Source organism: Oncorhynchus tshawytscha, linkage group LG05 (genome assembly GCF_018296145.1).
Source record: "Oncorhynchus tshawytscha isolate Ot180627B linkage group LG05, Otsh_v2.0, whole genome shotgun sequence".
Classification (NCBI taxonomy): Eukaryota; Metazoa; Chordata; class Actinopteri; order Salmoniformes; family Salmonidae; genus Oncorhynchus; species Oncorhynchus tshawytscha.
The window spans coordinates 23551786-23565291 of NC_056433.1; the positions used below are offsets into that span (position 1 = coordinate 23551786).

Here is a 13506-nt window from a genome sequence, read left to right on the forward strand (position 1 = left end):
TCAAAATATGTCCCCAGCACTTGGATAGCAGTAGCAGACAATAATGACAATAGAAGTACCAGTAGCTGAGGCTTCACACTCCTGACCGCAGGGTGTCTGGTTCAAATCCCAACCAGGCTACAGCTGTGATAAAATTCACCCTAATTGCTCTGTGGGGAAACGGAGAGCCTGAGTAGCTTCCAGGGTATCTTCACTGTGGACCAGGGCATCTGCCAAGCAACATGTTCAATGGAAATCATAGACCTCTCCATTGCATGAATTAATAAGCATTGTCAGGAAGCATGAGACCAAAGCTCATCATGGACATGGTTTTATATGGCAAGTCAAAATAAATTAAGTGTGAGTGATATTGGCGGGGAGAGTTGTTCTTGGAGCCTGTGTTAAAACCACCTTCCTTCACTGGCCTGGGTCTGTTGTGGGAGAACTCTTCTCAGAAGTGCTAACTAAACTCTCTCTACCCTCTCTGCACTACTCCGCTTAATCCTGCTTGGCCTTTCGATGATGGCCATTACTGCTCAAGTAAACCCATACTGTAAATCTAGAGGTTATTCTTGCCTCAGCGTTTAGATAAACTCTGTCTGAAAAAGTGTCCATGTCTCCGTGCCTACGCATTTATATTAGAGAAAAAGGAGATTGAGATAGCAAGTGAGAGGGAAAGACAGATAGATAAGTGAGCGAGACTTTGACTCTGACACAAACCACGCACAGCACAGCACGCTCTCCCTGGGAACATTTGCAACTCCAGGAGAGCAGAGCGGTGGAAGAGCTCCTCTCTCCTGAAAGGGAGTATGTAATGTCTCTGTGGAGATGAGGTACTTCTTACCCCATTTGCACTTCCAGCAGCTGCGTGGAACTGCCGCGTATCAAGGTTCACTCTCAGGCTATAGCACAGGAGAGATGTATGGATGTGTCTATCTCCCCCACATGTCACGATCAATCCTCTATAGTGTCTTTATTTTCACATGCACAGGATACAGCAGGTGTAAAACAGCACAGTGAAACGCTTACTTGGAGCTCTTTCCCAACAATGCACAATAAAAGTAATGATATAGAAGAAGAAAAACCATGAGAAATATGAGAATAAAATCAAATAAAAAACAGGAGAAGGTCAGTTCCAGAGTCCAGTGTGCAGGGGTATTGGAGGGAGGTAGGTTTCTACATGAACCCAGAGGTAAAAGTGACTAGTAGCAGGATATATACCAATGGTAATAATTATCGCTATAGCAGCAGCGTATGTTGTGAGTGGGTGTTTGCATGGTGATGAGTGTAAGTGTATGTGTGTGTGTGACTATGTGTGTATGCGTGTGGGAGAAGAGTGTAGATGTGTGCCTCAGTGGGTAGAGATCTGTGGATGAGACCTGTGGATGAGACCTGTGGATGAGATCTGTGGATGCGCAGAGGTCAAAGATAGGAGGGGAGTGTGTGTGTGTGTGTGTGTGTGTGTGTGTGTGTGTGTGTGTGTGTGTGTGTGTGTGTGTGTGTGTGTGTGTGTGTGTGTGTGTGTGTGTGTGTGTGTGTGTGTGTGTGTGTGTGTGTGTGTGTGTGTGTGCGGGTGTGTGTGTGTGCGGGTGTGTGTGTGTGTGTGTGTGTGTGTGTGTGTGTGTGTGTGTGTGTGTGTGTGTGCGGGTGTGTGTGTGTGCGGGTGTGTGTGTGTGTGTGTGTGTGTGTGTGTGTGTGTGTGTGTGTGTGTGTGTGTGTGTGTGTGTGTGTGTGCGTGAGTGCGCACTCACTGTGACTGGCTTAGCATCAGTCTACACCCTACCCATTGTGTGTGTGTCATGAGCGCAATTCAATAGTGTTTAGGGAGCTTCATTTGTGTGACCAGTAAATGGTAGAATAGGTTATGTTCTACTGTAGTGTGGTGAGAGGCCAGTAAGAGGTGTAATAAATAACATTGAATAGCATTTACTGGCACATTAATGAGGAGTTGAGGGTAAACCACCGTTTCTGGGCAGAGCCGTGTAATGCCAACATGTCAGGTATTTAAGAACAGATTAGACTGGAACATGGCTCATTGATAGTCATTGATATAATGCAGTGTACAGAACATTGGGTCAACTGAGGCTAGACTGGTATGGGAGGAGATTCTTCTGTTGGTCTGAATGTAAGAAGGCTGCCATCTGGTGACTGGTGTAAGTAATGCATACATGGAAAGGCCAGTGTCCTCCATCAAGCTTTTAACTGGTTATGAACCATTGGAGCACTGTAAGCTTTGTTTTAAAGTCCTAGCTTATAGGCCCACATACCAATGTAACCATGTGGCATTCTCACCACATGGTTACATGGGCCTAGTATCCACTACCATTCACACTTTTGAATGAACAGAAAACTACCAAAAAATGTTGGATGAACCACACATTAATACTGTATTATGAACCCAGGCCACTTCTGGCCCACTCAGTGGAAATGTATGTTCAGGGAGCTGATTTTGATTTCAATTAGCACAGGAGAGAGGTCTCTCAACTGTGACCCTCCACATCCCCCACCAATGGCTAGAGCACCTTTAGAGATACTGTCATTAGCTCCCATTTGCAATTAGTCACATACAACATTTCCTCCACGGCCACCCAGCCTGTGTCTTTGTCAATGACAGCCGGGTTTTCATTCTGTTTCTGCTTGATACCAACTTATTTGGTGTGACAATGCAAAAATAATCGTCTGAATCAGAAACAGCTAGAAGCAAGGTTAACTGTAGTATGCTGCACTGTACAAAATAGCCTGTTTCCATGGCTGCTGCCTGTTTCAATGTTCTCTCAAACTTCCCACTTCCTCTATTTCTAATCAGCCGTGCACAGACACTTAGACACACACACACGTTACGTAATGGTTCTATTCCTGACAGAGCGCAGGTGGTCTATAAGAACAGCAGGTGAGTCATGAGCACATTGATTAAAGAGAGGGAGCATCACTCAGTGTGTGCGGTAGGGGCGACAAGGTGGGCTCTACCGGGCCCCAGCGGTCTGCTGGTTTCAGCTAGGTGAAAAAACATGGTAAAAAATAGCAGCACACACACACCACGAAATATTAAAGGGTATTAATAGTTCAATGTTATCTCTCTGCCCGCCCCTCTGCAAACACATCTGTACCAGGCTGGAGCATCCTTAGCGGCAGACTCCAAAAAATATCTGATCCTTTGAGCACATTGGAGGAAAAAAGGCCCCACATCCTGAGCCAAAGCAAGCAGATTACTGAATTATTGAAAGTCACAACAGTAAAATGTCAGCGAGGTCTGTCAGACAGACAACATAAGAGGAGAGCGGTGGGGATTTGAATCATGAGACACTCACTCTGGAGAGCAGAGCACTCGTCTCTACGCAGCAGCATCACACGTCATCTGTTCAACGTCTCCCACACACACGGCTCGATAAAAAACGTCATTACTCTCTTATGACCCTGCGCTCAATGTCCCAGACTGACAGAGCTTCTAGACTCCCTCTGTTTACATTAACCTATCTATAGGCTATCTGCCTGAGTGCCTCATCATAACATCTCTCTCTCTCTCTCTCTCTCTCTCTCCCTGCTGTAAAGCCATACTGTGTGGTACTAATGTATCATGTCTCAATCGTTGTCACTGAGCCTGAGGTGAGACATGTACCGTGTCGCTAATACCAACTAGCTATCTGTGAGTGGCTAACGAGTGTTCTCTCTGTGTTCTCTGCTCCAGCACACAACCGTCCTCCCCTTCATCATCATTGAGATGAGGACCACGCACCACCAGTATCCCAGCAGGCCTTGTGGAACGATAGCTGTGTGCAGCTTTGCCGTGGGATATGTTATATGGTAAGAGCTCCTTGCTGTCCCCAGTCCACCTGGCCATGCTGCTGCTCCAGTTTCAACTTCCACCTGACTGTGCTGCTGCTCCAGTTTCAACTGTTCTGCCTTATTATTATTTGACCATGCTGGTCATTTATGAACATTTGAACATCTTGGCCATGTCCTGTTATAATCTCCACCCGGCACAGACAGAAGAGGACTGGCCACCCCACATAGCCTGGTTCCTCTCTAGGTTTCTTCCTAGGTTTTGGCCTTTCTAGGGAGTTTTTCCTAGCCACCGTGCTTCTACACCTGCATTGCTTGCTGTTTGGGGTTTTAGGCTGGGTTTCTGTACAGCACTTTGAGATATCAGCTGATGTACGAAGGGCTATATAAATAAATTTGATTTGATTTGATTTGATTTGAAGAGCCCCTTTCCTCCAACAATGGCAGGCTGAACTCTTCCTCAGTTTGTGTTGCTAATTGATAAGAGACCATAAAAGCCCTGGGCCAAGGAAGATTTAAGCGAGTGTTCACACTTGCACATTGTAAAGTGGGCTAGCATCAACCCTGCTCCGGAGCAGGGTTAGTACCGACTTTTCGGATTTAGACCCAGATCAAACACGGTGCCAAAATAGCCCGTGTGAAATAGGTTTAAGAACAATGCCTAGAATGCTTACTGTTCAATCACAAAAGCTGAAATGTCACTTAATTGACATATGCTTGTGATGCCTGTAATCGTTCTGCACGTTATTTTGATAAGTAAATTCATACTATTTAATCCTTCTTCCTGAGGACAAAAAACAAAACATTGGTTGCTATATCTAACAAAAATGGTTGCTGTACAGCAGGCTGGCTACCATCTTCTCACTTCAACTAAAGGTCAACTACAACTAAAAACTCAACAGCCGGATGGGCAGTAAACGCACCATTTGTCTGTTTCCATAGATTTTCTATTTACATATCATTGGATATATCCATAATTATAGTATTGTTGCATGATTTCACCTGGATCAGAAAAGTTGATGTCTCATTCGCCATAGCACTCTCTGTACAGGGGCGAGATCGAATTTCAAAAGTGAAACATTGTTTCTGAGGTCAGACAGGCAGACAGCAAGTTTTATACAAACCATTACTGTTGGAAATCAATGCTCGGCTAGCTAGAAGCAAGATGAAATAATGTGTTAATTAATGTCTAATTGCTTATATTATTGTGTTTGTCCATTAGCCTACACTGTAAAACATTTCCTGTAATTTTTACTGTACAATACTGGCAGCACTGTAGCCAGAAGGTTACTGTAAATTTACATTGAATTACTTACAACACATAAGCCAGTACATTACTGTAGATTTACAAGACCTTTACTTGAACACAAATTTACAGCATATTACTGGAACACCTGACTACAGCGACATGCTGTGTTTCTAGATTTTACAGTGGAAGCACAGTGGTTAGTAAAATCTTGTAGATTTACAGTGGAAGCACAGTGGTTAGTAAAATCTTGTAGATTTACAGTGGAAGTAGCTTGCTAACGACGGGCAGTATTTCTGTTACATATATTTGATATACTGTATGTATTTCAAAACATGCAATTCCTATTTATTTATTTGTGGCCAGACAGCCCCTAGACAGCTCCCAGACAGCTCCCAGACAGCTCCCAGACAGCTCCCAGACAGCTCCCAGACAGCACCCAGACAGCACCTAGACAGCTCCCAGACAGCCCCCAGCTGAACTACAATTCATGTGACCTATTTTGTAACGGTTTAATTAGAATACACATATTTTCTAATACAAATATATACTTGCAAGTAGCCCGCATAACTACAACATTCTCTGTAACGGTAACATCATCTTTTTACTGGCTATGACTATGGTATATTCTTGTTTAACTTAGTTTAAAACGCTGTCTGTAAGTCGCTCTGGATAAGAGCGTCTGCTAAATGATCAAAATGTAAATGTGAAAATGGACACTTGCAAAGCACGCTGGATATTATTCTAAGCACCTTTGCCCCCAAACGAGGCCACATTTGATTAAAATACAAATAGTTTGAGGGCGGAGCTCATTAGAATAATAACCAGCAGTGTGCTTTGCAAATGTTCATTTTTAACATTTTCATTTTGGTCATTTAGCAGACGCTCTTGTCGAAAGCGACATACAGTCAGTGCATTCCTCTACGGTTGATTCAAAAACAGCACATCACAGTCAAAGCGACTAACACGTTTCTGTGATTGTTTGTGGGAAGGTGTTGTAGTTAAGGATACATTGGTCTTCCACATATCCTGTATTTGTTACAAGTTACCTTTTGAATGTATCTTTGCCTATCTCTGGCTACATTACTGTAAAATTCACAGTAACTTCCCACCAGCGTCCTGTAAGTTACTGGAAAATGCAGAGCAATGACAGTACAATACTGTAAAATTAGGCTACTATAATGTAAGAAAGTAAATGCTACTGTAATCATGTTGATATTTTACAGTACTTTACTATAATTACATGGGATTAGTACAAGCAGGTTGGCTGCTAGGTATTTGTATATTACAGCCTATTTATGAATATGTGGTGTTTTACATCACTTGCACTTCTAGAGGCCTAAACAAAAGCTCCCAAACTGGATGTGACTACAGGGCAAAACATATCGAAAAGGACATGGCTTAATTTCCAACCATTAAAGACTTGCAGTCACTCTGATCCGTCCCATAATCTGTCCCCTGTACATTTAATTGTTAGGGAACTACTACCACATATCACTTAAATTGGTACAGCACTCTCACTAAGGGGTGCAACAAGTATAGCCTCTTACAAGGCACGCCTCAACATTGGTTCATGAGCCACAACAATACCATGCACCCACAAAAGCTTTTTGCAGCTCAAAAATTACAGTATGGTACTGTATGCTGTGAGGTGGTACTGAATTACAGTAAATTACTGACAGCACACTAGCCAGTAAATTACTGTAGATTTACAGGACGAATATACACAAATATGGTATGGTGCTTCATTCTGTGGGCTACTGCATTCTCACTAATAGGGTGCAACAAATATAGCCTCTTACAAGGCACGCCTGTAGAATGTCACTGTAAAATTGCTGTAATTGTACAGCAGTGTAGCAGAATGCCATTGAGCCCTCATAATGCATTGCTCTTTACAGTACTATACTCTAATATAGAGTTACAGTAGCTAACTAAAAGTTTTGCTGTAAATGTACAACAATTTGTTACAGTGCAGTGCTTTGGAATACAAGTGTGAATCCTTAGCACAGGGCTAAAGCTTAGCCCAGGTTTAACAAATGCTTGTGTGAACACAGGCTAAACTAGCCCAGGGCTAAGATAGCCAGGGGCTCAGAACAATGCAGTGTGAAAAGGCCTAAAATGTTATTGTCCATTTCCACTTGGGGCCATTAAAACAGACTCTTGAAAACAGGCATACGACACATATAAGAACATACTGTACAGAACAGAGAAACCATCACAGCAACATCACAGTATAAATACTGTATACTGTGTGTCTTGATGATGAATGTGATCTGTGTGGCTAATGAGAAGACAGGGATGTCCAGCCACCCCGCCCCTCCCCTCTGCTTCTCCAGGCCCGGAGGTCTGGCAGCTAGCTCCATTCCCATGTTCCTGATGGCTCTGTCCCTCCACGCACTTATGATGGATGACCTTCTCCGAGCATGGTAACACAGTCTCTGCTGCAGAAAAAACAGCCTCTAAACCTCCTCTATCAGTCAAGAAAGAGAGAGGGGGGGATCTGTCTCTGGTCTGGCAGAGAGGCCTACCTTGTGACAACACATGTTACAGAACCAGAGGACCAGACCCTAGTCCTGAGCACGGCACATGTAATGCTCTCAGAGAGGAGAGGCTTGGAGCCGAGGGAGCCCTCTACTGCAGCCATAGCTAACCAGGGCTGACAGCAAGGAGAAGGGGATTTGCCAGACCCACCTGAAGTGTAGGAGCCTCAGGCAACAAACACCTCTCTTCATTTTAATCCCTGGCTAAATTAAGTTGATTATATCCCCACACGTCTCACAGGGTCAGAGAATCTGCCTCGTTTCCCTATGCTGGAGTTGGGTAAATCCATAGGCAGTCTTCACAGGAGGCTGGTGGCACCTTCATTGGGGAGGACGGACTCGTGGTAATGGCTGTAGCAAAATGAATGGAATGGTATCAAATACACTGCTCAAAGAAATTAAGGGAACACTAAAATAACACATCCTAGATCTGAATGAATGAAATATTCTTATTAAATACTTTTTTTGTGTGTGTGGCCTCCACGTGCCTGTATGACCTCCCTACAACACCTGGGCATGCTCCTGATGGCGGATGGTCTTCTGAGGGATCTCCTCCCAGACCTGGACTAAAGCATCCGCCAACTCCTGGACAATCTGTGGTGCAACGTGGCGTTGGTGGATGGAGCGAGACATGATGTCCCAGATGTGCTCAATTGGATTCAGGTCTGGGGAACGGGCGGGCCAGTCCATAGCATCAATGCCTTCCTCTTGCAGGAACTGCTGACACACTCCAGCCACATGAGGTCTAGCATTGTCTTGCATTAGGAGGAACCCAGGGCCAACCACACCAGCATATGGTCTCACAAGGGGTCTGAGGATCTCATCTCGGTACCTAATGGCAGTCAGGCTACCTCTGGCGAGCACATGGAGGGCTGTGCGGCCCCCCAAAGAAATACCACCCCACACCATGACTGACCCACCGCCAAACCGGTCATGCTAGAGGATGTTACAGGCAGCAGAACGTTCTCCACGGCGTCTCCAGACACTGTCACGTCTGTCACATGTGCTCAGTGTGAACCTGCTTTCATCTGTGAAGAGCACAGGGCACCAGTGGCGAATTTGCCAATCTTGGTGTTCTCTGGCAAATGCCAAATGTCCTGCACGGTGTTGGGCTGTAAGCACAACCCCCACCTGTGGACGTCGGGCCCTCATACCACCCTCATGGAGTCTGTTTCTGACCGTTTGAGCAGAAACATGCACATTTGTGGCCTGCTGGAGGTCATTTTGCAGGGCTCTGGCAGTGCTCCTCCTGCTCTTCCTCGCACAAAGGTGGAGGTAGCGGTCCTGCTGCTGGGTTGTTGCCCTCCTACGGCCTCCTCCACGTCTCCTGATGTACTGGCCTGTCTCCTGGTAGCGCCTCCATGCTCTGGACACTAAGCTGACAGACACAGCAAACCTTCTTGCCACATCTCGCATTGATGTGCCATCCTGGATGAGCTGCACTACCTGAGCCACTTGTGTGGGTTGTAGACTAGACTCCGTTCAAAAGAAAAACATCAGGAACTGAGAAGTGGTCTGTGGTCCCCACCTGCAGAACCACTCCTTTATTGGGGGTGTCTTGCTAAATGCCTATAATTTCCACCTGTTGTCTATTCCATTTGCACAACAGCATGTGAAATTTATTGTCAATCAGTGTTGCTTCCTAAGTGGACAGTTTGATTTCACAGAAGTGTGATTGACTTGGAGTTACATTGTGTTGTTTAAGTGTTCCCTTTATTCTTTTGAGCAGTGTATATCCAACATGGTTTCCATGTGTTTGATGCCATTCCATTCCCTCAGTTCCAGCCATTATTATGAGCCGACCTCCCCTCAGCAGCCTCCACTGGCTGCCTTAAATGGGGATTCCCAGCCAGGGAGTTACAGAGAGAGAGGGGGAGGGGAATAGACAGAGAGAGCGAAAGAGAAAGATGTCAAGCCTAAAGTAGGATGAGCTAAGCTTCAGTGGCAGACATGTCTGATCTGTACAGTCTGTCAGACACCAACAAATTGTCAAGTGATGAAATGCTATGTTACTAAAATGAACATCGCATGTAGGGATTTCCCCTGAATCCATAGAGACATAGTCTAAAATCCCTCTTGGTTAGGAAGGAATTATACGGAACGTAATAAAAGAGAATAGAGGTCAACGGATGTAACAACTAATGTAACTGTTAGAAACCACCTTGTTTACCTCCACATGTGCAACTTGAAGACTTAAAAGTGCCATTCAACTAATTGCCCAATTATTGAATTCAGCTAATTGAAGCATTTACATAATTCACCGCCTTACTGACGCCCAACAGCTTCCGTCTGTGGACTCAAGTATGTGCAATTTTTCATATTAGTGGGATCAGCTGTATTGTGCAGCAGCCTCGGGCCAGGGTAAGGGCCAGTCCAGTTTCACCTTGAGTGATTGCTTTGGAATCAGGGGAGGCTGTGAGTGGGCCAGCTGACGCACTGGACTCTGTCGACTCTCACTAATGTGCCCTTGTCCAGTACTGTATGCGCTCTCTCTCCCTGAGATCTCCCCTGGCAGTGTCTCACCGTGAGACTTCTCCTAGCAGTTTCTCTCTCCCTGAGACCTCTCCAAGCAGTGTCTCTCTCTCTCTCTGAGACCTCTCCTAGCAGTGTCTCTCTCTCTGAGACTCTCCTAGCAGTGGCTCTCTCCCTGAAACATCTCCTAGCAGCGTCTCTCTCCCTGAGACCTCTACTAGCAGTGTCTCTCTCTGAGACTCTCCTAGCAGTGTCTCTCTCCCTGAGACAATTCCTAGCAGTGTCTGTCTCTCTCTGAGACCTCTCCTAGCAGTGTCTCTCTCTCTGAGACCTCTCTTAGCAGTGTCTCCCTTTCTCTCTCTCTGTGAGACTCTTCTAACAGTGTCTCTCTCTCTGAGTTCTCTCCTAGCAGTGTCTCTCTCTATGTGATCTCTCCTAGCAGTGTCTCTCTCCCTGAGACCTCTCCTAGGAGTGTCTATCTCTCTGAGAACCCTCATTTGCATGGTCTCGCTCCCTGAGACCTCTCCTAGCAGTGTCTCTCTCTCTGAGACCTCTCCTAGCAGTGTCTCTATCTCTGAGAACTCTCATTTGCATGGTCTCTCTCATCTGAGACCTCTCCTAGCAGTGTCTCTCTCATCTGAGACTTCTCCTAGCAGTGTCTCTCTCTCTGAGACCTCTCCTAGCAGTCTCTCTCTCTGAGACCTCTCCTAGCAGTGTCTATCTCTCTCTGACCTCCCCTAGCAATGTCTCTCTCATCTGAGATCTCTCCTAGCAGTGTCTCTCTCTCTGATACCTCTCCTAGCAGTGTCTCTCACTCTCTGACCTCCCCTAGCAGTGTCGCTCTCTCTGAGACCTCTCCTAGCAGTGTCTCTCTCATCTGAGACCTCTCCTAGCAGTGGCTCTCTCCCAGAGACCTCTCTTAGCAGTGTCTCTCTCTCTGATACCTCTACTAGCAGTATCTCTCACTCTCTTACCTCCCCTAGCAGTGTCTCTCTCCCTGAGACCTCTCCTAGCAGTCTCTCTCTCCTTGATACCTCTCCAAGCAGTGTCTCTCTCTCTGAGACCTCTCCTAGCAGTGTCTCTCTCTCTGAGACTCTCCTAGCAGTGGCTCTCTCCCTGAAACATCTCCTAGCAGCGTCTCTCTCCCTGAGACCTCTCCTAGCAGTGTCTCTCTCTGAGACTCTCCTAGCAGTGTCTCTCTCCCTGAGACATCTCCTAGCAGTGTCTGTCTCTCTCTGAGACCTCTCCTAGCAGTGTCTCTCTCTCTGAGACCTCTCTTAGCAGTGTCTCCCTTTCTCTCTCTCTGTGAGACTCTTCTAGCAGTGTCTCTCTCTCTGAGTTCTCTCCTAGCAGTGTCTCTCTCTATGTGATCTCTCCTAGCAGTGTCTCTCTCCCTGAGACCTCTCCTAGGAGTGTCTATCTCTCTGAGAACCCTCATTTGCATGGTCTCTCTCCCTGAGACCTCTCCTAGCAGTGTCTCTCTCTCTGAGACCTCTCCTAGCAGTGTCTCTATCTCTGAGAACTCTCATTTGCATGGTCTCTCTCATCTGAGACCTCTCCTAGCAGTGTCTCTCTCATCTGAGACTTCTCCTAGCAGTGTCTCTCTCTCTGAGACCTCTCCTAGCAGCGTCTCTCTCTGAGACCTCTCCTAGCAGTGTCTATCTCTCTCTGACCTCCCCTAGCAATGTCTCTCTCATCTGAGATCTCTCCTAGCAGTGTCTCTCTCTCTGATACCTCTCCTAGCAGTGTCTCTCACTCTCTGACCTCCCCTAGCAGTGTCTCTCTCTCTGAGACCTCTCCTAGCAGTGTCTCTCTCATCTGAGACCTCTCCCAGCAGTGGCTCTCTCCCAGAGACCTCTCTTAGCAGTGTCTCTCTCTCTGATACCTCTACTAGCAGTATCTCTCACTCTCTTACCTCCCCTAGCAGTGTCTCTCTCCCTGAGACCTCTCCTAGCAGTCTCTCTCTCCTTGATACCTCTCCAAGCAGTGTCTCTCTCTCTCTGAGACTCTACTAGCAGTGGCTCTCTCTCTGAGACCTCTCCTAGCAGTGTCTCTCTCTCTGAGACCTCTCCTAGAAGTGTCTCTCTCTCTCTGAGATTCTCCAAGCAGTGGCTCTCCCTGAAACATCTCCTAGCAGTGTCTCTCTCCCTGAGACCTCTCCTAGCAGTGTCTCTCTCTGAGACTCTCCTAGCAGTGTCTCTCTCCCTGAGACATCTCCTAGCAGTGTCTGTCTCTCTCTGAGACCTCTCCTATCAGTGTCTCTCTCTGAGACATCTCCTAGCAGTGTCTGTCTCTCTCTGAGACCTCTCCTAGCAGTGTCTCTCTCTGAGACATCTCCTAGCAGTGTCTGTCTCTCTCTGAGACCTCTCTTAGCAGTGTCTCCCTTTCTGAGACCTCTCTTAGCAGTGTCTCCCTTTCTCTCTCTCTGTGAGACTCTTCTAGCAGTGTCTCTCTCTCTGAGTTCTCTCCTAGCAGTGTCTCTCTCTATGTGATCTCTCCTAGCAGTGTCTCTCTCCCTGAGACCTCTCCTAGGAGTGTCTATCTCTCTGAGAACCCTCATTTGCATGGTCTCGCTCCCTGAGACCTCTCCTAGCAGTGTCTCTCTCTCTGAGACCTCTCCTAGCAGTGTCTCTATCTCTGAGAACTCTCATTTGCATGGTCTCGCTCATCTGAGACCTCTCCTAGCAGTGTCTCTCTCATCTGAGACTTCTCCTAGCAGTGTCTCTCTCTCTGAGACCTCTCCTAGCAGTCTCTCTCTCTGAGACCTCTCCTAGCAGTGTCTATCTCTCTCTGACCTCCCTAGCAATGTCTCTCTCATCTGAGATCTCTCCTAGCAGTGTCTCTCTCTCTGATACCTCTCCTAGCAGTGTCTCTCACTCTCTGACCTCCCTAGCAGTGTCGCTCTCTCTGAGACCTCTCCTAGCAGTGTCTCTCTCATCTGAGACCTCTCCTAGCAGTGGCTCTCTCCCAGAGACCTCTCTTAGCAGTGTCTCTCTCTCTGATACCTCTACTAGCAGTATCTCTCACTCTCTTACCTCCCCTAGCAGTGTCTCTCTCCTGAGACCTCTCCTAGCAGTCTCTCTCTCCTTGATACCTCTCCAAGCAGTGTCTCTCTCTCTGAGACCTCTCCTAGCAGTGTCTCTCTCTCTGAGACTCTCCTAGCAGTGTCTCTCTCTCGGAGACCTCTTCTAGCAGTGTCTCTCTCTCTGAGACTTTTCTTAGCAGTGTCTCTCTCTGAGACTTTTCTTAGCAGTGTCTCTCTCTGAGACATCTCCTAGCAGTGTCTGTCTCTCTCTGAGACCTCTCCTAGCAGTGTCTCTCTCTCTGAGACCTCTCTTAGCAGTGTCTCCCTTTCTCTCTCTCTGTGAGACTCTTCTAGCAGTGTCTCTCTCTCTGAGTTCTCTCCTAGCAGTGTCTCTCTCTATGTGATCTCTCCTAGCAGTGTCTCTCTCCCTGAGACCTCTCCTAGGAGTGTCTATCTCTCTGAGA

At 46.6% G+C, this 13506-nt stretch overlaps 1 protein-coding gene across 2 annotated transcripts in view; it reads left to right on the forward strand.

Moving 5' to 3' along the window:
* Positions 1 to 13506, forward strand: part of aig1 (androgen-induced 1 (H. sapiens)) — a 61413-nt gene that overhangs the window by 34369 nt on the left and 13538 nt on the right. For both annotated transcript variants that reach the window (XM_024420142.2, XM_042321707.1), the window contains one exon: positions 3665 to 3780. In XM_024420142.2, the coding sequence (XP_024275910.1) occupies positions 3665 to 3780 (116 nt within the window). The remainder of the gene's footprint in view (positions 1 to 3664; positions 3781 to 13506) is intronic.